This window comes from Diabrotica virgifera, chromosome 3, assembly GCF_917563875.1.
Source record: "Diabrotica virgifera virgifera chromosome 3, PGI_DIABVI_V3a".
Lineage (NCBI taxonomy): Eukaryota > Metazoa > Arthropoda > Insecta > Coleoptera > Chrysomelidae > Diabrotica > Diabrotica virgifera.
Window position 1 is genome coordinate 112,420,239 of NC_065445.1, and position 27,337 is coordinate 112,447,575.

Below are 27,337 nucleotides of genomic sequence, written 5' to 3' on the forward strand. Positions count from 1 at the left end.
TAAGATCAAATGGTTTTATTTTATACCTTTCCCAGAGCATATATCCTACATAAAGGCAAGGTTGCCTTGGAAATAAAACCATTTAGTTTTAATGCTAAATGTGTCGGTTTTAATGTGAATCTAACCGAACATCGAGGTGTCGTAGTGCTGTGAGTTATATTTTTCTTTTAAAATGACCAGTTCGTTTATATTCTAAGTACTTGCTACTTATTTCTTCCATACTAACTGTACTTCCACTTTTACAACACACTACACCACTGTTTCGCTCTAAAACAAATGGCCGAACATTTTGGACATGAAAGAAGAAGGGATGAGTTTAGTTTTATTGTTTTTAACAAGAAGAATAGTTTAGTCTTTACAATAACCAAATTGATTGAGTTAAGAGCGTTTGGTTTTAATATAGCCTACTAATTGCTTTTAAGAAAGCAGCTTTAAAGAAAACTAAAACTACAACTTAAAAATAGTTTTAAGGTATATGTTTTACTGACAAAATAGTCTTCGAGATCAAGTAGTTTTAATAATAGGTTTTATTAGTCATATGTATTAGGAGAATCTTTAAAACTGAAATAAAACTAAAAGGTAACAAACTAGAATCTAATAAAACCAAACAGTCCGGAAGTTATTCATAAAATTGATTAGTTTTAAAGTGAACAAAGAATAAACCATTTTAAAACTACAATAAGACAAATTATCTATTAAGATTAATTAGTCTTATTAGATACGTTAAAACTAGTGACAAATGCTTAACAGTTTTAAAGTTCTGGCAGTATATCTACAAGGTAACTTTAAAACCATTATCTTCTTATTTACTACAATAAAACCTTTATAAACCTTAAATAAAACTAAAATATTTTTATTGTGCTACTTGGGTAATTACATGAAGAACAGTGTATATTTAAAAAATCTAACGATTTGAGCGGGGCGTAAGGAAATGGGCAAGTCACAAAGTTTTACAAAAAAAGCGTAATATTTCCGATAATTGGCAAATACCAGTGTGAATTTCGCAAAGAAAAGTCTACTGTCCATCAAATATTCCTTCTAAGATAAGCTTTAGAAAAAACATGAGTATGGAATTGATACTCACCATTTGTTTGTGGATTTTAGATGTGCCTATGATAGCGTAGACAGAAACGCATTATATGAAGCCATGGTAGAATTCAATATCTCAATACCCTTAGTGAGGTTGGTGAAAGCAACCATCTCAACATTTGAGTGTAAGGTTAGAGTGCAAAATGGAATATCATGAACTTTCCAGACACAATCCGGATTTCAACAGGGGAATAGTCTATCATGCTTTCTATTCAACATTGCCCAGTGAAAGCTATTAGAGAATCTGGAATAACAACAAGAGGGACCATTACTAATAGGAGTGTACAAATACTAGCGTATGCAGATGACATTGATATCATAGCAAGAAAAAAGGTGGACCTGGTTCAATCGTTCACGGCATTGGAAGCAACATCAAAAAGAATGGGGTTACGAGTTAACACCAATAAAACTAAGTATATTAAGGTCACAAATAATAATCAAGTATCAGAACCTGAAGATCTAACGGTTGGAACATATACTTTCGAAGGAGTAAGCGAGTTGGTATATCTAGGCTTACAAATCAAACAAACCTAATACATTAATCGCAGAAATTAACAGACGTATATGTCTAGCAAATAGAGCGTACTATGGATCAAAGAAACTTTTAACAATAATAGTCCAGGGTAATAAGGTTTTTTCCATGACACTTGAACAGCCAGGGTACTGAAGGGTTTTTTCGACAGGTAATACCTATAAGAGCAAATTGTAACTATTTCCTGCGTAGGATCTGGCGTCCATTTTTATTTATAAACAATTAAGTCTCAAAAAATGACGTTTTTCACTTTTTTTTTTCAAATCAATGGAAAACAGGGAAACTTATGGTTTTTTAGTACAAATTCCTTCTAGATTATGGAAAATGCTATAAAATGACGTATTACAAAGTTTGATATACTCATTTATTGTTAATATAATTGCAAAAAAAGGTCGGAATTGCAAAAAAAAATTATTTTCGAAATAACTGTTGTAAAAATTAGTGTACAGCTTTGAAATTTTTGTCAAATAAGGGTTCTTTGGTGTTTAATATGTGATAAAATTTCAAAGCGATTCATTCAATTGTTTAAATTTTATTCAAATTGTTTATCCCAGAGAGCATTTTTTTTGTAATAAAATAAATCAGAAAAATGGCGTTAGAACCATTCCACAGGTGTCAAATGAAAGAGCATGAGCTATATTTTCAACTTGGTTTAAATAAAGTGAATAAAAAATGCAATTATTAGTAATAAATAATTATGCAAAAATATCGTAAATCTTTCCTTATAAACTTTTTATTTTGTTATATAAGAAATTATATATATTTATTACAATTTTTTATCAATTATGATATAATAGTTATTTATGATATAAGTGTTAAAAGTACAAGTTTAAGGCACGCATGTGAAAGTTTGCAGAATGAGCGATACCGAGTTCTGCAATTCACATGAGTGCCTTAAAAATGTACTTTTTAACACGCATATCATACAATATTTTTTCTACAAACGTAATTACAGGACAATATCTACAAAAACTTTTACTTGAACTTGACTGACATTCCAATTTTATATTTTTTTGACACTACATCAAAATTGCATATACGGTCAATACGAACTACAGTGCCTTAAATTTTTTTTTAAAGCAGTAGTTCCTTAAAGTAGCATTTTTAACGCTCGTATGGAGTGCTAAAAATTGCATTTTTAACACGGTTGTAGAAAAATAACATTACTTGGTAGTTGTACACTTAAAACAGGGTAAAAAAGTTAATTTTTTTTGGAAAAAGTTATTCAAAAAGTTTATAAAGAAAAATTGACGATACTTTTGCATAATTATTTATTACTAATAAATGCATTTTTTATTCACTTTTTTAAGCCATGTTGAAAATGTAGCTCATGCTCTTTCATTTGACACCTGTGGAGTGGTTCTAACGTCATTTTTTTCTGACTTATATTATTGCAAAAAAATGCTCTCTGGGATAAACAATTTGAATAAAATTTAAACAATTGAATGAATCGCTTTGAAATTTTTATCACATATTAAGCACCAAAGAACCCTCATTTGACAAAAATTTCAAAGCTGTACACTAATTTTTACAACAGTTACTGCGAAAATATTTTTTTTTTGCAATTCCGACTTTTTTCGCAACTATATTAACAATAAATGTGTATATCAAATTTTGTAATACGTCACTTTAAAGCTTTTTCCATAGTCTCGAAGATATTTGTACTAAAAAAATCATAAGTTTCACTGTTTTCCGATGATTTGAAAAAAAAGGGGAAAATGCCATTTTTTGACAGTTAATTGTTTATAAATAAAAATGGCCGCTAGATTCTACGCAGGAAATAGTTACAATTTGTTCCTATAGGTATTACCTGTCGAAAAAACGCTTCAGTACACTGACTGCTGAAGTGTCACGAACAGGGTATATTTTTGTCTTATTACCCTGGCTTATAAACATAGTCACAAAAAGAACAAAAATATTGATATACAGAACTCCAATCAAGCCCGTCCTCACTTACGTGTCAGAAACGTGGACGTTAACAAAAAGTTAAAAAACGTTAAACGCTTTTTCCTCAAAACTGGTTTTTTCAAAGGCTGTAGACATTGTAACTCAAAAACTACTTGACCGACCCACCTGGAATTTTGTATATATTTCCTTTAGACATTACTTGAAGTAACGCTGTCGAGATATTTTTTGCTTTATGCTTATTTTTTGTTTAACAATAATAAATATGTTGATTTTAACCCTTTTTAGCAAAAAAAATTCGTTGTTTTGAATTCTGAGTGATATCAAAAAGTCAAAAGTCGACAAAACTAAAAAACCTAGACAGCGTTACCTCGAAAAACTCATAAGCTAATTGTAAAGTTGTGGTTCAAGTTGATGTTCTGGGTAACAAAATACAGTCGAAGACAAAGGTTCGTTTTTTAAAACATTTTTATTTAGAATCAAAACATACGAAAGATAAGATAATTAGCCTTAATTTCTCGTTAATTTCGTTAATAAAATATATTTATAATCTTATAAACGTATCGAACTTTCGTTTAGGGTCTGTGACGATATTTGAGGAGCAGACTTTCAAATCGCACTTTGTCTATTTTTTACATTTTTCAGGAAATGAGAAAAACTGCTACTCCGTTATTAATAAGCTTAGGAAAAACACACAAAGTATGAATAGATGTACTTTTTTTATTACCAATTTGCCCTGTTTATAAGTAACAACAGACTTTATTAGTTTTGTCAAAAAAAATAAAAAAATTTTTTGATGGACAAAACGCCATTTGATTGTCTTCAAAGGACAAAATGTAATTTGATTGTCCCATTGATTATATAATCAATGATTGTCCCTAAATGATTAAAAACTAAAGATGCATTTCTGCGGGTTTGGAAAGCAATATAGAAAATTTTAAAAAAATCATATGGCATGGATGTCGTCCTCCAGAAGGCAGCAACTTTGTTCTTCAGCTTCACAGTTTTTTCTTAATATGTAGCGTGCTTCGTTGGCAATTCCGGCATAACTATGTTACTTTGGCTAAAGTAAACCTTTAAAACTTTTTAGAAGAGTCAGTATTTCTGTACAAAACCCCTGTTTTGTACAAGATTTTATTTTCCCAGCATTGAGTTATGATTATTCTTTTGGTTTTACTAATGCCCATAACTTTTTTTAGTGAAAGTGCTGCATATTTTATGTCAGACAAAGTCCAGTCAGAGCATAGCTTGCTGACTTGTCCTTTCTTAATAAATCAGTTTTTTAGAAAGTCAGTAAACGCGGAAATTATTTCTACGTCACCTCTTCCTGATTCATGCTCAAGTCATGTATAAAAAACAGGAGTTTTTGTTAAAATGTCTGTCACACAAAATTCAAAATAAAGTCGTTACATGCTAAAATGGTATTGCAAAAACAAACGTATCGCATTTTGTCCAAAATAGTGCTATTTGTTTGTCTCTGGTTAATGGACAAAATGTGTTTTGTTTGTCTAGGTGATTTTTGAAGTCAAAACTATACGTGAAATAGTACATTTAGAATTTCTAGGAATGTGTAAATTCTAAAGTGCCATGTACTAAAAGTATAAAGCAGGCCGCGCACCGAATCGGCTAGAGCGATCGGCTCGGCTAAGAGCAATCGGCAGATTTTGCTATAGGGTCGATTGTCATTTGTTTCGAGCTTCTGTCATATTTTGCATAATCTGTGTATAATATTAATATACACGGATTAGACGACATTTGACAGAAGCTCGAAACAAATGACTGTGAATGAAAAACCCTATACATGGAAATAAATGAACGTTCGACTCGGAACGGTCAGATCGCTTCGGCTTCGGCGGAGAATGATAGCAGAGGCAAAACCCGCCGAATGATCTGATGCCGTTGGAGCCGTTTTGTATGTTTTTAGTAGTATTTTATGCATTGCAAGCAACACGTGTATAATTTTTAAGAAACGCACTATGGCTGACGAACTTCTGATGTGCGGGAAAGTGTGCGGGAATATGTAATATTACATATATGATCCCCAAAATAGATATTATCATAACGCCAATAGAAAAGAAAACGCTTGGGGTGAGATAGCGAAAAAAAACAGGACTCTCCGGTAAATAATAAATATTTATTTCACCACATATTTATCCTAATATTATTTTAAATCTATAATAATCCATAAACTGCGTCGGCGTCGTAAAAATTTTGTAGTTTTTTATAAACTCCCTCCCTTTCGTCCTAAGTGTTTTTTTTTTAATTTCATGTTATTTCTGGATTTTTTAATTTTAAAGTTAACTCTCAAACTTTAATTACGAAGGTATTCAAATCAGTATTATTATGTAACTCATTAATATCCGCGTAATTTTTTTCTTAATTCACTGCACAACTATTTAACTCTATTTGGACAAAAGACAACACTTTTATTATCGAAATTCCTATGCTTTATTAACTGCATCATATAAATCTTGATACTTATGTTGTTTTGATTTCAACGCCATTTCTTTCATAAGAATAAATACAATGTACTAACCAAATAGAATATTTTATTTCTGTTCATTCTTTTAAGAATTGTTTCACACAGAATATTCAGTAAATAAATGGACAGCAGTTTAATATTTATTGATGCCAGGCGTTTTTCTTTATAGAACAGTTTGTTTAAACTCAGCAACAATGTTTTATTGTTTGGTATTTGGTACAAAAGTGCTATATGGTAACATTATGACTGTGACTGATAAAAAGGAAATATGAAACGCAATGAAAAGTATGCGATAAAAGTAATACAAATTCTTTTTTATTCTAAAATAGGGTATAATTATATTCGTGAACCTTTTTAAATTAAATTAAATTTAAATATACCAAACAATACCACAAATAATAAAAATATACGACGTACACCGTCGTAATAGTTCCCCTCCCCCTTTTTCCAGTTTATGGATGTTCCCTTAGTACTAGATACATAATATATTTATCTATTAATACTTCAAAATTGATTAATTGAAAATGCGCTAATTTTATTGTACTTACACAGTGCACTGGAATAAGTGTTATTTATTTATATGAACTTATTTATTTTTAGCACATAAGCAAAACGATCGGACAGGTCGATTTTTAAAATGTTCATAGTATATTATAGCATCAATTATTGTTGCCCAAAATCGGTCTTGGTCTTGCAGTCTTGGTCTTGTTCTTGCGTTTTAGCAAGACCAAGACCAAGACCGCCTTATTTTAGCAAGACCAAGACCAAGACTGACCGTGCAAGACTTGAGCAAGAACAAGACCAAGCCTGCGAGACTCTTGCGTCTTGCAGTTTGAGTGTCGTTTTATGGAATAATACAGGGTGTAACAAAAATACAGGTCATAAATTTAATCACATATTTTGGGACCAAAAATAGTTCGTTTGAACCTAACTTACCTTAGTACAAATGTGCACATAAAAAAAGTTACAGCCCTTTGAAGTTACAAAATGAAAATCGATTTTTTCCAATATATCAAAAACTATTGGAGATTTTTTATTTAAAATGAACATGTGGCATTCTTAAGGCAGTAGTATCTTAAGAAAAAATTATAGTGAAATTTAGACACCCCATAAAAATTTTATGGGGTTTGGTTCCTTTAAACCCCCCCAAACTTTTGTGTACGTTTCAATTTGATTATAATTGTAGTACCATCAGTTAAACACAATGCTTTAAAAACTTCTTTGCCTCTTGGTACTATTTCGAAAAGTCAGTATTTGTCGAAATATTTTGCATATTATTTGTCAAATCCACCACATATTTGTATATGGCCACATATATGTTATGTTCATCTGTGATATGGCTAAGTATTACGATTATGGAGACTTTATAATAATAGGAAAATTTATTTATGATTTACATATTTAGGTATATTTTAAACCATATTAAAAAAGAAGTCACATCTCGATAAAATGCGCCTTATCGAAAAAATACACAGAAGCAAAAAAGTTTTAAAAACACTGTGTTTAACTAATGGTATCGCAGTAATAGTTTAATTGGAACGTACACAACCATTTGGGAGGTTTAAAGGAACAAAACCCCCATAAAATCTCTACGTAAACATATTAGAAAAGAAGCCGCAACTCGATAAAAACTGCCTTGTCGAAAAAATACTAAGAACCAAAAAAGTTTTAAAAATATTGAATTTAACTAATAGTATCACAATAATAATTTAATTGGAACGTACACAAAAGTTTGGGTGGGTTTAAGGGAATAAAAACCCCATAACATTTTTATGGGGTGCACAAATTTCACTATAATTTTTATTTAAGATATTCCTGCCATAAAAATGCCACATGTCCATTTTCAATAAAAAATCTCTAATAATTTTTGATATATTGGAAAAAATAGATTTTCATTTTGTAACTTCAAAGGGCTGTAACTTTTTTTATATGCATATTTGTACTAAGGTAAGTTAGGTTCATTAGAACTATTTTTGGTCCTAGAATAGGATATTTAATTTATGACCTGTATTTTTGTTACACCCTGTATATTAGTTCGGGTATATGCTTAGAGACTATGAGATACAAAAAAATATGTAACAAAAATTTGGAAAAATGGATTTATCCGCATTATGAACAATACGATGAACATACATACCGAATTAAAAAAAATGAACACTTATTTATTGGATACGTACTCAGAGGTCATAATAAATTATTATACAATGTAAAAATAAAATATTTCATTCTTTCCTAATATCAGACGACGCCTTCGCTCCGAAATTAATTACAATTGAGCAATTGTCTAAATTTGGAGAATAGCAACCTTTCATAAAATAATCTTCCTGTGTTGTGTGTACAACAATATCGCATTGAAACTTTTAAAGAAGTATGTCGCCTATAAGGTTATAAAAATATAATACGAATACCATATTCACTGTTACGGAAAACCACTCAATTGTTTTTCCTTATCCATATCGTAAAGACTAAACGTCCTATTTTTGCAGGGTGTGCAATTAGATATTAGATCAATCGGCCAAACAAAATTTTTTGCTGAAAAAGCACTAGATAAGATAATGCCTGGCTACCATGTATAGTCCTTTCGCGCACGGTAAAATGTTACAAAACCTTCAAATTTTTATATAAATTTATTATTATATAAAAAGAGATATTGGCCGATGTGTGATTTTGCCATTGTCTTTTTATTGTTAATGAAGAACTTATGAGAGGATGGGTGATCGGGCTGCATTAAAAACTAAAAAACAATGTTTTTTAAAATGAAATAAACAAATTACTTATCGACAACTGATAAATAAAGTTTAAACTTCAGTTTAGGCACTTCGAGATTTCGAAAATAATATTTTTTTCCACCTACCTCTACCGAAAGTATACTTTTCCGGACCTGATTGTAGGGAGCAAAGTTGTACTTTTCCTCCCTAGGGAGGAAAAGTAAAAGTAACGTCATGGTATGTCATTCATGAAATATAACTTATTGACGCCCTGTATAATATCTATTTTCTATTACGTAAGTATCTATACATTTTAACATTTATTTATAAAACACTCTGTATTTTGCAGAATGGTAAAAAACAGTAAATTGTTATTTTGATTTAACAATGTTTACATTAATAATTTGACTTATATTTGACAGTTGACAGTTATATTGTACCTACTTGTTAGATTTAGTTCTAATAAATTTTGTTGGTTAGTTACATAAAATAAATTAAGTAAAAATGAAAAAATGACTTGTTATTTGAGGAAGGTGGAAAAACCATATGTATAACATGGGAGTAAAGTGCCTTTTCCTCCCTTGAATGATTACTGCCCTCCGCTACGCGTCGGGCAGTAAACTTCATTCTCGGGAGGAAAAGTAGCACTTTCCTCCCTTGTTATACAAATAGCTATTATGTACTTGTGTTTTTGAGCCTTGAACATCGTCATTTTTCGATTTTTTTCAGTTTTAAATTGTTTATAACTCGGAAACCAATAACTTTAGGCAAAAACTACAAAAGACCTTTTTTGTTCCATATGATTCAAAGAACCTAAAATAAGTCTGCCAGGGCTGAAACAATCGATTTTTATAATTTGTTTAATTTTTTTTTAATAAATATAGAAATAACTCAGAAATTACGGCATTTCGGTATAGGAAATATTACATGAAAATTAATTAGTAGTTATTATGGTTCAAAATGCAAAAATATACAGGGTGTTCTATTCGAAATACTAAAGTTCATTATATTTTCAAAAAAACGCAATATCTGGTAACAATCTGTAATTGCCACTATAATATCGGCCGCATTAGAAGACCTTTACTCACCAAATTCTATAAAGATCGTTCAAGTCATTTCCGAGATATTTGAGGCGTTCCATACATAAAACTCACTCTGTATAAATGTTATATAATTAAACTGCGTGTATTACTTTGTATTAATTCTTGTTAAAAAAAGTCAATCTTAAAATTTTCAACTAATAGCAAACAAAAATTTTTAACTAATAATAGTGTCAAAGCTATTGCGTACTGTGCTGTAATTTAATTTGTATTTTTTTTATTTTTTATTTGAATAAATGGCAAATTATAGAACTCTTTTATTCCATGTCATTTCATATACCTAATGTGAGAGTACATCAATCCCTTTCTAGACAGATAATGTTCTTTAAAATACAGTCTAGATAAGTTTATGTCATTTGTTTGTTTTTTGTGTTTTCACCATGTTTTAGCACATGTCAGGTTATTAAATGCAAACGTTTATTAAGAAACAGACCTACTCCCGTGGGACATGGTAGATAGCCCAGTTAGAGTATAGGCAGGAATAGTTTAGATCGTGGGTTCAAACCCACCTACTGTGAGTTGTTTTATTAATAAATAGCAATACGCTAGTGGGTAACTGCGAGACTTGCAAGACTCTTGCTGCAAGACCAAGACCAAGACTGGGAGTGCAATACCAAGACCAAGACCAGGTGTACTGGTGCAAGACCAAGACCAAGACTGTCCAAGTCTCGTCTTGGTCTTGCATTTGGGCAACACTAGCATCAATGTTTCGAACTGTATTCTATTCTTCTTCAGGTGACAGTCATAACTTTGATTTTTTTAAATAGGAAAGTACATCATGTGACACCTCATTTAATAGCTTTTGAAATACTGATTACAAAAATGTATAATTATACATTTGAAATTAAAAATATACTAAATTTTCTCTTCGTTCTCATCTCTGTAATTTATTAAAATAAACGTGCGAAACTGCCGATTCCGAGGCCGCCGAGGTGACCGAGTCAGTGCGCGGGTACAGTCCGCCGATCGTAGCGTTCCGAGCCGACCGCCCGAGCCGATCGCTCTATGCCGATTCGGTGCGTGTGAACCTTAAGTCATAAAAAAGATTTTTCGGGATTCTTTTATATTTTAAATTATATAATTAATAGGGTATTAACAAAGTAGAAAGTAAAATAGTTAATTACTAATTTATTAATCATATTTCGTCACCATTTTCATATTTAGTTGTAATAGTTATTTTATCAGTGGTAAAAAAGACTTTGAAAAGTCCTAATAAAAATTTTTCATTTGTGACTTATACTCTTAATACATAGCACTCTAGAATTAATAGATGATGTTTTGACGAATCCAACGCCACCTCTAAGTCATAATGTGAAAATGAAAGTGTGATTTGAAAGTTTGCTCCTCATTTGGCACATGAATGGATAATACCGACTTTATTAATATGGAATGGGCTTACCTTTATTAATATGGAATGGGCTTACCTTTATTAATATGGAATGGGCTTATAAGGAGAGGACATCTCGCTCAACTCGCCAGGGGGAAAGACATGTAAGGAATTACGATCACCGCTCGTATAGGCTAGGTAAAAGGAAACCGTCAAAATTCGTTCAACGCATCAAGACGACGGGGGTTGTAGAGTTGCGTATAATGGTAGGGATATACTTAAACTCACCCCTTATACCTCGTTGTTGTTTATTATTCCCCGATCAACGCAATGCCATTTTTGATCAAGAAGCCCAAGTATAGTGGAATTATAATAATAATATTAATAATTGTATAATAATTAATTATATAATAATTAATTATAATAATAATATTAATTTACTGAAAAGATCGCCAAGTACAGAGATGTGGAAATTCAAATACGGAGACAATGGAGAATGCAAAGTACCCAGACAATACCGATTATTATGTCTACTACTGGAGTCATTCCGAAGACCCTCCTCGAAAGCATAAAAAAGCTGGGTCTCAATGAAAATCTTTATAAAAAACCATGCAGAAAGCTGTACTACTCGCGACGACCACAATCGTACGAAAATTTTTGGGAGATACACCTGCATACCAAGTCACCTAGGGCTCGATAGCACGGAAAGAGTCCCACCAGAGCTCAATCCTTTTGATACCGTAGGTATCTGGGATGAGTCAATTTTTCCCTTAGAGGGAGTGTGAGCCGTATGGCTAAATCTGGTTAATATTCCAAGTGTCCATCTGGAATTCTTCTGCATTATTTATCCTTCGCTGTTTTGTGTGATGTATTTTTCTAGTGTATAGTTTGAGCCTGCAGTTCATTTTTAGCAGCTTATGATCTGATCCACAGTATTCGTTCATTCCGCATTTCGTATGTAGTCGACTTGATTTGTGTTAAGTATTTGGACTAGTCCACGTTGATAACTAGACACGACCATGACTAATCCGCTTTATTTAGCTATAACTCTCAGAGTACTTTTTCTGCTTTTGAGCTCTTTTTCTGTTCTTTCTGTTGTTCTGTCTGAGTTAATTCTTTAATTTTTTTAAGTGTGTTAAAACTATCATGACTTTTCTGGTGTTCTTCTATTTCCGCACACTGTTCTTTAACCATTGTTCTTTTGCCTGCTTAAATTTGGATTTTATTTGCTTATCCACATTTTTGTATATCTGAATATCTTTGTTTTATGTTGACGTCTTTCTTCCATTAAATCTAAGATTTTCTCCGCCATCCATTGTTTCTTTTTGTATCTTGTTGGTGCCAGAATTTCCTTTTGACTTTTATCTATTCCCTAATAACACCAAACATTCGATGTATGTTCCTAGAATGTACACACAGGACATTGAAAACATTCCTGGACTGTCCTGAAAAGCACAAGAACGTCCCCTAAATGACCCAGGAAAGTCCTGTGTCAGCATTTTAAACATTCCTTGAATGTCTTGTTGGAACATTCCATGAATGTCTACGAATGTTCCTTGGACATTCACAGTATATTTTTTAGACATTCCCTGGATATAGTCGCTGATGTGACATAATACCTCCGATTTGTTTTTTCATGAGTTTTGTAAGAGAGACTAAAAACTTTTTTACAGTCACCTCCTGTTTTCATATGACATTTTTTACATGTTTTGTAGTAAATTCAACTATCTATTTACTACAAAACATGTCAAAATTTACATGTGAAAACAGGAGATGACCCTAAAAATGGTTTTTAGTCTCATACAAAATTCATGAAAAAGCAGATAGGAGGTATTGTCACATCACCGACGATATACCAGAAGTATATGTGGCCATACCAAATAATACATCCTTGATAAATATAAACATTTTTATTGCACAAAATCTTGTCATATATTTTTTTTCCATAATCATCACTACGACGATGATTCATTGTATTGAATTGTGCATTCCAATTACAATCTGGTCATAACTAACCAATGAGCAATTTTAATTTAACCTAAATTACTACTGTTCTTTAAAATGAAGAGCTTACCCCATAGCGTCTCTTATCTAATCTAACAAGATCGTGTACTATTTTAACATACACAGGCACACAAGCATTATGCTCTGCTTTTCACTATCACCTATCACTCAAACTAGTTCAAAAGGCATTGTCCTCTTCAATCTTCTAGTTTGCCCAGTAGTATCGAGGAGCTAGATTTCCTCAATATTCTCGTACTTATGAAGTTGTTGCTCATGACTTCCTGCCATCTTCTTGATGATTATATCCAGGTTCCATTTCTAGATTTCTGTCTCTATTAATAACCATTTTGTCTCCGTTTCAGTATTTTGCAGAATTTGTTCTTTAACCTTCATTAATCGGTTATTGATTTCATCTGTCAGACGTTCTTTTATGAGTGGGTTTGGTTTCTTAGTTTACTTGTATCGATTTTTTACATCCGTTGTTCTTCGTTTTATTATTTTCATTTTGAGCCTGATTTTGGTCACTACTAGATTGTGATCTGATCCTATGTCGGCACTTGGATATGTTTTTGCATATATAATTGCGTTCCTGTATCTTTGTCTAACTAAATAATACACAATCTATTTGGTTTCTTACAATTCTCCCTTCTTGATCTGTTGGTGACTTCCAGGTATATAGTCTTCTCGTTGTCATTTTAAACAATGTATTAATTATGACAAAATTATTGTTTTGGCAAAATTCGATAAGCCTTTCACCCCTTTCGTTTCTTTTGCCCAGACCGTATCCTCCTCTACATTCTTCTAATTTTTCTTCTCCAACCTTTGCGTTAAAATCTCAAATTATAATTGTAACATCCTGAGTTTTAATGAATTTTAGAATATTGTCTAGGTCTTCGTAAAATGTTTCAATAACGCTCTCTGGTTTGTCCGCAGTTGGAGCATAAACTTGTACGATGTTTATTTTGGGTTTATTCTAAGTTTAACTGTAAGAGGATAATTCTGTATGGGGTGAAATTTACTACAGCTTCATCAGTCTTTTTGTTTAGTATTAAAAAGAAAAATTATAGTTAAAAAATATAAAGGGACTTTACTCTTTAGTAAAATTCATATTTTTTTTACATACCTCGTATGTTGATAAAATTTGATATCGGATTCTTGAATCTTAGATTTTAGACCATGCAGAGCATTTTATGAAGCATAAGGTTTTTTTTTCGCAAAATTGACAATAAAAAAGTTTCCCATGTTTGCAAGCTAAGCAGACACACTGTATAGGAGACCAGTTTTTTTTTTAATTTTCAAATTATAATATCACATTCGGATTCAGCATAATCAAAAACAAAATAGAAACATTTTTGATCAAAGTAAAATGATGAATTCGCCCATATTCTTAAAATTATTTATACAAAAGGGTTTTTATTTTTTAAACAATTAACAAACAAAAATGAATAACCATTTTTAATTTCGTTGCAAACACGAATCTACAGCCGCATTATATTCTAGTTTAAACAGAGAGTGCAGCAAGCACCCCTACCGGTTTCGAAACTTATTAGTCTCTCATCAGGAGGCACATATGCTGCTCTCTCTGACCCAACCAGGACAAACCCCGCCGTGCAGTTACGGATTGCAACGAACGAAATGGCAGGGATGCCCTAGCGGCAACTGCTAGCAAAATACTACGTTTTCAATCTAATAGCACATAAAATAACATTAAAAGTTGGAACTTTACCGCAATGAGCAGATGGGGCGTGAATTATAAATTGTAAAATTCCCTCATCTTCCTTAGTATCATCATCCGTTATGGCTTGCAAATTTTAGAAGCCTCGGAGGTGTAAACAGAGAAGGTTCCCATTATTTTCAGTCTGGCGGGATGTAAAGTAATATTTTAAATGTTATTTTATGTGCTATGAGATTGAAAACTTGGTCTTTTGCTAGCAGTTGCCGCTAGGGCATCCCTGTCATTTCGTTCGTTGCAATCCGTGACTGCACGCCGGGGTTTGTCCTGGTTGGGTCAGAGAGAGCTTGTATATGTGCCTCCTGATGAGAGACTAATAAGTTTCTAAGCCGGTAGGGGTGCTTACTGCACTCTCTGTTTGAACTAGAATATAATGCGGCTCTAGTTTCGTGTTGCAACGAAATTGAAAATGGATATTCATTTTTGATTTACATGTTTACTCTGATTGTAGTACGAAGGGAACCATTCTCGTTGGAACTTTGCCGCGCTGAGCAGATGGGACGTGAATTATAAATTGTAAAATTCATGTAGATGTAGAGTAATACACTGCGCCCCAAAATTAATGCATAATTTTAAAAACCCTGGAAAATCTAATGATTTTAATGTTTCGATTTTTGTGACAATATATTATTGTTACCCCCGGTATATTGTAAAATTATCCAAAGAACGGTAAAAAAAACTTTGATGTTTTTATCATTTTTTGCAAAAAAAAAAAATAAAAACAAGCTAGTTGTGCTTCATTTTATTTCGAATTTAGTTGGGTTGGAATACGTTGTGCTGAACGTTTAAAGGGGGTTTCAATTTTATTAAGTGTTTTTCCTTTAAAATGAACCACCAGCAGCAAGAAAATCGAAATTTGTCAGAAAGTGACTGTATTAGAATCGTTACTCTTCGCGAAGAAGGATACACTCAAGTAGAACTCGCTGAACGTTTTAACGTCACCCAGTCAACAATTTCAAGAGTGTTCCACGTTTTTCTGTTACTGGAAGTAACTCGAGAAGACTCGGTCAAGGCCATAGAAGGGTTACAACTCCTAATCAAGACCGGTTTTTGACACTTCGTACACCGAGACAAAGGTTTGTTACCAGTACTTCTCTACAAAATGAATTTTTGGATCATTATAACTTTAGAATCAGCAAAATACGATTAGAAGAAGACTTGCCGAAAACGACCTACGCCCTGAAAGGGCACTGACCCATTTTTGACCAGAGACCATAGAAGGCAAAGCTTGCATTTTGCTCATGAACATGTTGATTGGAATAATGACTATTGCAGTGGCGGCTCGTGACCTCAGTATGCGGGTAGGCTACATATATACTTCGGGTAGGCGACAAAAAATATCCTACAATTTGTAATACATTTTGAGCCGTCTTGCAATACTAAATGTAATCTATGAGCGCAACAATGTGTAAAAATTGCTTTTGGAGCATCTACTTTAATTTTTGATTGTAATCCGTTTAAAGAGCCAACCATTACACTTGCACCATCGTAAAATTGAGCAATTAATTTATTTTTGTAATCATGTGGCTCAAGCACGTTTGAAATTAAACTATATAGAGCGTCTGCAGATCTATTATCGCTAACATCAAAAAACCCTAAAAATCTTTCTGTTACCTGACCAACTTTGTTAACAAAACGGATTGTTAAAGTACACTGTGATTTTTCGGTTATATCAGTAGTATCGTCCGCTAGTATAGAAAAAAATAGAAAAAAATTGACTTTCATTAATTTCTGTTGAAATTTCATTTTTTACGTAATCGGCAAGGCAATCTATTAAATCATTTTGTATTGTTTTTGACAAACCCGTGAACACCCCTTCTATTTTTTAACATGATCCTGGATTTCCTGATCGCGTTTAACTACTAAATTAAAAATTTCTTTAAAATTACCCATGTTTGAAAAATTATGGCTCTCATCACGACCGCGAAATGCAAGTTCTTGTTTTACTAACAGAATTGTAACATCAATTTCTTCAACTTCTTCAATCTTTTTCAACTTCTTCATTATATATCTTATTAGATAGAGAAATTTGTCCAGCTAAAGCACTGTCAATAGTTTGTTTATTTTTTTCTAACCGTTTTAAACCTAAGCAATTGTTTAAATGTTCTTTCGAAGATTCATGTTTTTTTACACTAGCTGATAAATTTTTCAAATCTGAATATCCCTGACTCACCCAAACATTTTGCTTCAAATTTGAAAGCAACAGACAAGGCCAACAGAAAAGTGAATTTTTACAATAACTTCCGCTTAGCCATTTATGATTTTCATACCATATTGTTTTAAACGATCTCGAAAATGGTTGATTGTCTTTTGCCTTATCTGTGGATAAAATTGTTAAATTTGGTAAAGGCCGGCCCATTGAAATAATTTCTGATCTTTCTTGATTTTGGCGCCTTGAAAAAGGCGTCTTGATCAAACTGCATCTTACATCGTTTAAAATATTCATATTCGATGACTAAAGTTTTTCCACCAATCAAACTAACACACCTACGTTTCAACAACGTCAAATATTAGGTACTTATTCTATTTATGTATCAAATAATAATTTACTCTTCGAATAAATTGATAAGTTAACAATTAACCTCGCTTTAAATTTTTAATTATCTATATAATCTAATAACACAATTCGTCAGTTTAACTTTAAATTATCCAAATTGTATTGAAACACAATAAAAATATAATGGACGACTGACACATAACTATTCACAGATTTATTTGTCGTTAGTGAATTATTACTAAATTAATATAAAATTAAAATGCCCTTCAATAGACCTATCTCAAATTTACCTGTTTATTATTCAGTTTTCATAAACAAATTTAAATTGTCCTACCTAGTTTTATTCAATACTTAACAGTTTCACAAGACACAAGAGAAGCAACTGATAAAATTTTGTAGGTGGTCCGGCTATAAGACTCTGTGCCTATCCGCCGTTTCAAAATCGTAGAATACGGTCGCTACCAGCAGACCTGCAGCAGGCCTGCTCTCGTAAACAGAGAGAGATCGCACGTCAATTCGGTGTTGGCGTCGTTCTATTTCAGGCTACGTTTTCAAGTGCCTGACCAAGGAAGAATATAGAATCTTATGCAGTACTACTGATACTACAAGGAGCGTACAATAATTATAACTACGGAGAAAATTTTTTGGATATTTTTAAAAATAATTTGGATAATTTTTGCTATTTTATTGTAGGTATTGTGTCAAAATTTATAAATTACAATTTTGAAATAAGTAATTTATATTAATAATTTATATTATTGTACTACATTTGAAGAGGGTAGGCGGCGCCTACCTTGCCTACCCCGACGGGCCGCCCCTGGACTATTGGGGAAAAATATTGTTCACCGATGAATAGGGTACTGTACAGTATTTTTCTGATGACAGTAGAAACAGAGTGTACAGAAAGCCTGGGGAACGCTACGCACAGTGTAACACCGTAGGAACTGTACAGTATGGCGCGGCTCGGTAATGGTGTGGGGTGGGATTAATTTGGAGGCTCACACGGAATTAGTTAGAATAGATCGAGGGCGGTTTACATGGCACAGGTATATAACAGACATTTTAGAAGAGCATGTCGTGCCATTTGCACCATTTATTGGGGATAATTTTATGCTTGTGCAAGATAATGCCAGGTCACACATGGCAAGAATTGTGCAGAAATATCGCCAAGAGGTTGGAATTCCTGCCATGGATTGGCCTGCGAAAAGTTCTGACCTCAGCCCAATAGAACATGTTTGGGACATTATAGGCAGACGACTACTATAACTACCTAATGCACCAAACACATTAGATGAACTGTTTTTGCGGTTGGTTAAAATTTGGGATCAAATTGATCAAGGAGAAATAAGAACGGTATTTCTCAGTATGAGAGATCGTTGTCAAGCAGTAATAAATGTCAGAGGAGGCAATACTCGATACTAATAGTACTCGGTACTAGTACTTTCTTGAACTTTAAAAAAAATTCAATTCCGTCATTTATTTATAATGTTAGTTTGTTTAGATCAGCTGTTTGTTTAGATGTTTATACACACACCGGCAAAATTAGCCGAACACCTTAAAAATGGGACATGTTTGATGTCTCAAATTTTCTAAACCAGTGGTCCGATTTGAGTGATTCTTTTAGTATGTTACAGCCTTATTATTTAAGAATGTCGTTGTGATAATGTTGTTGCTAGACAGGTAAATATCATTTTATACCGTGTGTACCAATCATACTGTGTTTTTTTTTAAGTTTAGAACACCCTGTGGAATATTCTAGCATATGTAAAATATTAAAATTAAAACTAAATTGTAGAGTTAGGCTTTCTTAATATTTTCCTTTTCGACTCGTTTAATTATGTGGGATAATAAAAAAGTTATATGCGTTAACAACTATTTATGTTTTTCATCAATAAATTCTCATAGTAGGGGAGGAAAGTATGCTAAATTTGCAGTTACTCGAGCGTTATGGGAGCTTATTAGATTGTGAAGAGTATGTGCTAAAACCAGAAAAAGGTTAAGTTTTCCATATAGTGGGGGACTTTTCATTTTTTAATATAATTTTCCATTTGAAACAATCGTTTTTTCCGATTATAGCGCGATCTATCCATAATTCGAAAAAATATGTCGAATAAAAGTTGCTTATTTTTACGTAAAGAATCCAAATCTGCAAAAAAATTGGGGCTCCTATTTAAGATTTTAAATTAAATCCCCCACCTTCACCACCGTGGAGGCTCGTGTTTGGTGCCATTCGATAGATTTTTCAAAAATATTGAATACGTGTATTTTGCAGTTTTTCGATCTGATGTTCATTTTTCGTCGATGTTGTATATAAAATTTGTAAAAAAAAAACATGAAAAAATAAATACTGAATATTACATACTTGATTCAAATGCATGTGAGCTCAGTGTTTGACATTAAAACCCCCTTCGAAGCTAGTTCAGCTGAAATCCACGGAGGTCGTCATTGTGACATCGCTTAGTAATTTATTTATTTAATACATCTATTCAATTACTTTAGGCTTGTTTATTAAACTAAGCAGATAATGATGGTAGAGGAGCCCAAGCGGGGATTTTTGCAGTTACTCGAGCGCGTCAGATTATCACATGTGGAGAAACCCTGTAAATGTACCTATACCATTTATTGGTTTTTAACACCGGGGAATTCATTAAGGGGGACCGAAAAAAAAATATATTTTTTTAAAAACTCGGATTTGAGCGGCGTAAGAAAATGGGTGAGTCACAAAATTTCACAAAAAAAGCGAATATTTCGCGAAATAAACGTCAGATTGAAAAACTAAAAAGTACGTGTTCAACATTTTTCAAAAATCTATCGAATAATACTAAACACGTCACCCCACGGAGAGGGGTGGGGGTAAATTAAACATTTTAAATACGATATTTCGCGACATGAACATCAGATCGTAAAACTGCAAAATACACGTATTCAATATTTTTCAAAAATCTATCGAATGGCACCAAACACGACTCCCCACGGAGGTAGGGTGGGGGGTTACTTTAAAATCTTAAATGGAATCCCCCAATTTTTATTACAGATTTGGATTCTTGACGTAAAAATAAGCAACTTTTATTTGCAACATTTTTTCCAATTATGGATAGATACCGCGATAATCGGAAAAAGGATTGGTGGAAATGGAAAATGAAATTAAAAAATGGAGAGTCACACACTTTATGGAAAACTTATCTTAACTTTTTTGGTTTTAGCACCCACTCTTCACAATCCAATAGGTCCCCATAACGCTCGAGTAACTGCAAATTTAGCATACTTTCCTCCCCTACTATGAGGATTTATTGATGAAAAACATGGCTAACTGTTAAAGCCCATAACTTTTTTAATTTCCAACATAAGCAAATGAATCAAAAAAGAAAATGTTAATAAAACCTAAGGCTATAATTGACTTTTAATCTCAATATTTTATATATGCTAGAATATTCCAAAGGGTGTTCCGGACTTTAAGAAAAAAACACAGTATGATTCTTACACCCGGTATAAAATGGCATTTACCTGTCTAGCAACAATATTATTAAACTTATATTCTTAAATAACAAGGCTATAACATACTAAAAGAATCACTTAAATCGGACAACAGGTTTAGGAAATTCGAGACATCAAACATGTCCCATTTTTAAGGTGTTCGGCTAATTTTGCCGGTGCGTGTATTTTTGATGTTATATTGTTTATTTTAATACATTTTTTGTACAAACAGATAAGTTTTTTTATTCCAGATGTTCTAAAAGCAACCATAAAGCAGAAAAGAATAAACAAAATTTTTTTCATTTCAACTGAAATTATAATTTTAAAATTATGCGTTAATTTTTGAGCGCAGTGTATTTTTAATGTTATTTTATGTGCTATTAGATTGAAAACTTGGTCAATTAACAAACAATTAGCGGCTAAATCTGGGAGTAGAACTATTTACTTTAACTTATTCATAAACTAACTAAAAAATATAAGCTTGTTTAATTTTTTCCGAAACAATCCATGTTTTCGATCTACATTGACTCCCCTAAAGTAACTTTAAATTGTTACAATCTTCAAATTAAGTTATTCATTTACAAACTATGGGAAATTCCCTACGCTAACCACTAGAATAACGAAATGATGCCAATTTGCAAAATACCACTTTGTCAGAGTAAATTGTTCCCTCTTTAGCATGTAACTAAATTAATACGAATGTCAATTTTGACTGACACAAACCAATTATTCACGCCATTTACATCAGCTCCACTTTCGGACAATATTGGATATGTCAGTTAAAGTTGGGAGAATGTAGTTAATCATTTAAATCAAATTGAATTGTTTTTATTGAATTTGTTATATTAATGTGACATAATAAATCTATCAATAATGTAAAATTTAATACAGGAAAAACACAGTTTGAGTTTTAAAAAATTTAAAAGTCTGTCAAAAAGTCGTTTTTCAAATATGAAAAGAGTATTTTATAACTAGGTTTATAAAGGACCCTATTCGCTCCATGCATGACTGACGCGACACCTAGCATAGTCGCTCGAAATTTTTGGCGAACACGATTTGACGTTAAACATGTGATACACATATGACATATTTGACGTTAATGTAAAATTTATTTACCATTTTTGATAAAATTTGTATACAAACAATAACTTTGTTCGCGGAGGCCGTCAGAGACTAGTCCACGGCAAGTGGAGCATCCGCACTTTAAAATAATATAAATAATACCGTTGATAGATAAATATACAAGGTATATATACTATTAATTAATATTATTAATTGAGGGGGTCAGACGTAAAAGGGTTTAAGTGCAGTTTTGATAATTCTGAGATAACCAGCTTCAAAGTTGTTTGAGTTTTATAAATTCTAGGAGTCATTAAACATGTTTAGTGTAATGATAAAAATATATGGGTTTATTATGACTCTTACTATATCCTTCCTTTTTTTCAATTATTAAAAAAATGTACCTACTTGAATCGGTACATGGTGTTGATAAATGTTACTGGTAAAACCCTTTAAGTGCAGATGTTAACTCTGCTGTAATTTTTGATAAAATTTATTATACAAACAATCAGTTCGAGTGTCTTCGAAATATCTGCTTTTTAATTTGACTAAACGTCAAATTAAAAAGCAGATATTTGGAAGTTCTCTGAAGAAAATATAAATTTTAAGGATTTTTCTTCACTTTTTCGTTATAGTTTAGTTGTCGGTGTTAACATTAATTAAGTGTACATACATCGAAAGCAATTAGGCAGTGTAAATTATTAGTACAAGATTTTAACATTAGCTGGGTCTATTGAACTATTAATTGTGCTGTGTGTGTAAAACAAAATGTAAATAGATGACGATGGGAATATCGATTAAATCGGGGAAGGAAAGTCAGTATGAAAATATAAATATAAATAATAAAAATCAAAACGGCAATAATAAGGTAAGCGAAATATCCATTGAGAAAAAATTATTATTCAATCATTATTTGCCAAAGTTGTCATATTTCGCCGCTACGGGCGCTGTCATAGTTTCGTGTATCCCCACCATGGTCATGCACGGAGCGAATACTTTATCTCAAATTCCAGAGAACGGTAACGAAACGGCTAACGCGCGTTAGCTTGTGAATGGCAGTGGCGAATCCAATATCCTAAATAACTCAGTTATTTCAAATTATACATAATCTATTAACAAAACCTTAAGTTGATCTATTTTGAAGTCTGTATAATGGAGAAATTCCCCAAAAACCACCTAAAAAACAATTATACGGATTTTTCAAGATGGCGCAGCTGACGGTAAAATCTGAAAAAAAATCAGAGAGATAGTTTTTGATAAAATACACAAAATGCAAAAAATGATGACCTGCAGCCATCTCAAAAAAAAAGTTTTAAAAAGTTAAAAAAAATTGAGGTTATGTACATTCGACCTACGGGTCCATAAAAAATGGACGTGTTTTGTAAAAGCCTCAGCTACACGTCTGATTTTTTTGAAATTTTTAAATCAATTGCAACTAAAAAAAAATTAAATATAAAAATCTACGTTTTTGGCTGTGGAGGGAGGGGTAAGGGGGGTGGCGAGCTAAAAATCCGCGTAATCTTATTTTTTAATTGCATACAACGTAAAAAAAAATAAAAAGAATTGAATTCTGGGAGTGAGGGCATTTTAAGTATCTTAACACTTTATTTATTTGATGTTTCAAATTCAATGTGACGTCTATTTCTGTCAGCAGAAAGGAAGAAATATACTCCAGGGATTGTAACGTCACAATTTTCGACTTTGAGTGAGTCATCTCGAAAGCAGTTAGATATACGCTCTGAGCTTCGCTGGTGTCGCTCCTAGCGGATTAGTAATGCAACTTTCACCGGTAATTTTTAAATTTATTATTTAATTGTTATCGCTTAATGTTTACAACGCAAAAAAGTAATTAAATTGTAATCGATTTTTTTAAGATTTTGCTAATCATTTTGACGTTCTATTGATGAAATATTAATTTCTCACTTCGGATACTTTCACAATTATCGTGTAGATGGCGCTAAGATTAATAGATTAATTTATAATTACATATTACGAAACATTAAAAAACTTAAATTCAATATTTAAACCGTAAGTATATTTAAGGTAAAAATATATACCACAGCTTTGACCAACTAATATTTTTTATAATTAATGTTTTTATTTTTAATTTTAAATTAATCACTTTAACATTTGTCAAATTTCCAGTAAACGTTTACAGACTTGTCACTACTGGCGCTCGCGAATTTTTAAATATCCCCTCTACGTACGAGCTCACAGCGTATATCGAAATGCCGTTTTCAGATTTGGATTCAGGAGACAAAACTACTTGTGAATCCATCGGTAGATTGTCTCTAAGTATTGCAGGGGTGGCAACCCACACACGAACGAACAGACTTTGCGAATTTATAAACGAAAAGTTTTCGTTGAAAAATTAGCTCTAATTTGATATAAAAAAAACATGCATCTACGTCATGAACGAATTTTTTCTTTAAAAAATGACTTAATATTGATTTAATTAAAACTATTTGCGGCCATTTTTTCACTGGCAATCTGTTATCAATGTATTCTCGTTTTGTTAAATTTATATAAAAAGGTGATTAAATTAACTACGTTATGAGCTTAGGGATTTTGTAGTGGTTATGTTTAAACAATGGTAAGTCGGTTTAATGTATTAACTTTTACTTTTTCAGGAATGGCCGTTGGTATGTCTTTACTAGCCCTTAACAGTTGTTTTGACACATCTCCATGGTTCTTTATGATCAGCGATATCCCTTCAATGCTAACTGGAGGAGGTACTACATATTTTACAGTTGTTTTGGCCTATCTTTCTGATTTGTCTACGGATGAAACTAGAGGTGTAAGGTAAGAAAAATTAATTACAATATTCAAGTTTAATAATAGCAACTTCCATTTAACGCGTTTACAGTTTAAAGCGTACTCAATGCTATTACATCAAAAGGTAGGTAGTTAATATTTGCTACAGAACTTCATCATCATCAATAGTACTACAGTCCTGTTTTCTTCTTCTCTTCTTCTTCTTCTTTAAGTACCATCTCCGCGATGGAGGTCGGCAATCATCATAGCTATTCGGATTTTAGAGACGGCTGCTCTGAAAAGTTTATTAGATGTAGGGTCATGTGTTCAACAATGAACCACTCAAAATTTAAAATTGTCTATATCAGCCCCCTTTTAACCTAGAAGCACGAAATTGTACGAGTATAAGAAACACATATTATTAATGTATTACACATAATTTGGTTATCAATAAAGATTAACGTTTTTGAGTTAATATTGTTTTTTCCTTTAAGTGTCGTTGGTTCATTGTGTCCCACGGGTGGTACACAATGAACTAGTGCTGCGTACACAGTGAACCAAACTACTTTATTTTAAACATACCTAATAAAAATTAGGTTTACAGAAACTACAGTAAGATTTCAAAGTTTTATTGTTTAAAAGCAAAATAATAGGTGAAAAGAACAATAAAATTGAAGATAGGTATAATTATTCCTATCTGATATTTAATAAAGAAAAAGACACTGTAAACGCAAAATAAGATTGTTGTCGCTTTGTGCTACCACATAGTTTTGGTCTCGGCAAAATATATTTCACATCTTTCTTGTTGACGGAAGCTACATCAGGAACATTGGGCATAACAAACTGCTCAATATACTTATCCGTAAGTCTTAAAAATGATATGCGATATTTCCCATCTTGTTCTATCTGTAATATTTTCCCCACATAATATACTATTGACCTTGGTGGATGAAATTCTACCAGGACATAATCTTCTACGTTAGGGTTAAAACCTTGGGTACTAAACAAATTTGGATTTAAAACTGGAAGATCTTGTTCATACTCTCCACTATCACTGTCACTCTCAAGGGAAATATTTATTTCATCCTCCTCTGAATCTGTATTATCGTCATTAACAAATTGCACTCTCTTCTTAGCTTGCCCATTTTCATTTCTTTGCTTTCTTTTTTAGCTTCCATCCTTTCTTCTTTAATAATGTTTTTTTCCGGTGTGTCTGTGGCAATACTTTTTTTACTTTTTCTGTTCTCTCTATTATTTTGACGAGGTTGGGCTTTCAATGCAGGCATAAATTGTTGTGGTGGAATAAATGATGGTCCCGCTCGACTTTCTGTATGTTCGAGGCTATCTGATTGAATGTTATTAGTTGCAGAACTGTCATTTTCATTTGACACAATGATTTCATCGTTATGTTCACCTCCTTGAGGTCTCTTGTATTATTAGAACTTTCATCATTTGGGCATGGTCTGTTTGTTACCTCACTTGGCAAAAAATCGTCACGTCATCTGTAAAGATATCCCGATCAAAGGGATATATACCGCATTTTTTAAAGGCATTGGTTATATTTGTAGGAGTCATGGAACGACTGTGTGCTATTCCAATACATTCAGCTAAGTCATAAATAGATATCGTCCTACCAGGATTTCTTAGAAGCCACGACTCTATGGCACTGTTATAATACGTCTTGAATAGCGCATATAAACCAACGTCAAGTGGCTGTAATTTAGCCGATGTGTGGGGATGCAAAGTTACAATATTAACCCCTGCAGCTTTTGCCAAATCTAAGGCTTCGATGGACAAGTGAGATTCATGATTATCGAATATTAGAATTAATGGATTATCAGGAGAGCCTCTCCTTCGGAGCCATTCCCTGCCAGCCATTTCTGCATTCTTCCATGAATCAGGAATTTTGATATTATTCATTTGAGCCATTTGATATGCAACCTTTCTACATTCAACAGATGTCAATCCATAAAACATAAGTGCACAAGTTTTCAAGTAGGTCCTAAGAGCATCTTCTTGTTCACTTGTGAAAATCATGTTCGCCTCGTAGTTAGGAACAAATTTTATGTTTTCACTTGGAGCATACTTTCTTTTTTCAACGTATCGCCTTAATGTAGGATATGCTAAACTACTTTCCACTGCTGCTTTTCGAATACTCATACCCCTGGTTACTAAGTCCAATGCTGCCCTCATTTGATCAACAGTATGTGCGCCTTTCTTTCTTTCTACTTTCTTAACGCGACCCATCCTGAAAATAAAAATAAATCTAAAAAATTGGAAGGGTACACAGTGAACCACGGTTCATTGTGTCCCAACATAGTTTGGTTCATTGTGTACGTACCACACCTTGTAACAATCAAAAACCAATAATTCATTATCTACAACAGTGTATTTTAGAGTTACATACCCAAACACTAACTAATGTATCAATGTACCGTACCACAGAAAATAAATTAAAATAATTCACGCATGTAAGAAATAAAAGCGAAAAGTTTACCTTCAAAATTTTACTCGATGCGTTCAAATTCATATAATCCGTTATAATACGTGCACGTTTCGTGGTAGCAAAACAACAACTGGGATTTAGTTCTAGGTTATCTAATACATTCGTAAAGTGGTGCCGGCGTTTTTTAAAATGCGTATTACTAATAAACGAAAGATTGATTGGTTCATT

The 27,337-nt window shown here is 32.5% G+C and overlaps 1 protein-coding gene across 5 annotated transcripts in view; it reads left to right on the forward strand.

The window, feature by feature from the left end:
* The window catches only part of LOC126882041 (proton-coupled folate transporter-like), a 174,077-nt gene that overhangs the window by 60,776 nt on the left and 85,964 nt on the right, over positions 1-27,337 (forward strand). For all 5 annotated transcript variants that reach the window (XM_050646843.1, XM_050646840.1, XM_050646839.1 and 2 more), the window contains one exon: positions 24,540-24,711. In XM_050646843.1, the coding sequence (XP_050502800.1) occupies positions 24,540-24,711 (172 nt within the window). The remainder of the gene's footprint in view (positions 1-24,539; positions 24,712-27,337) is intronic.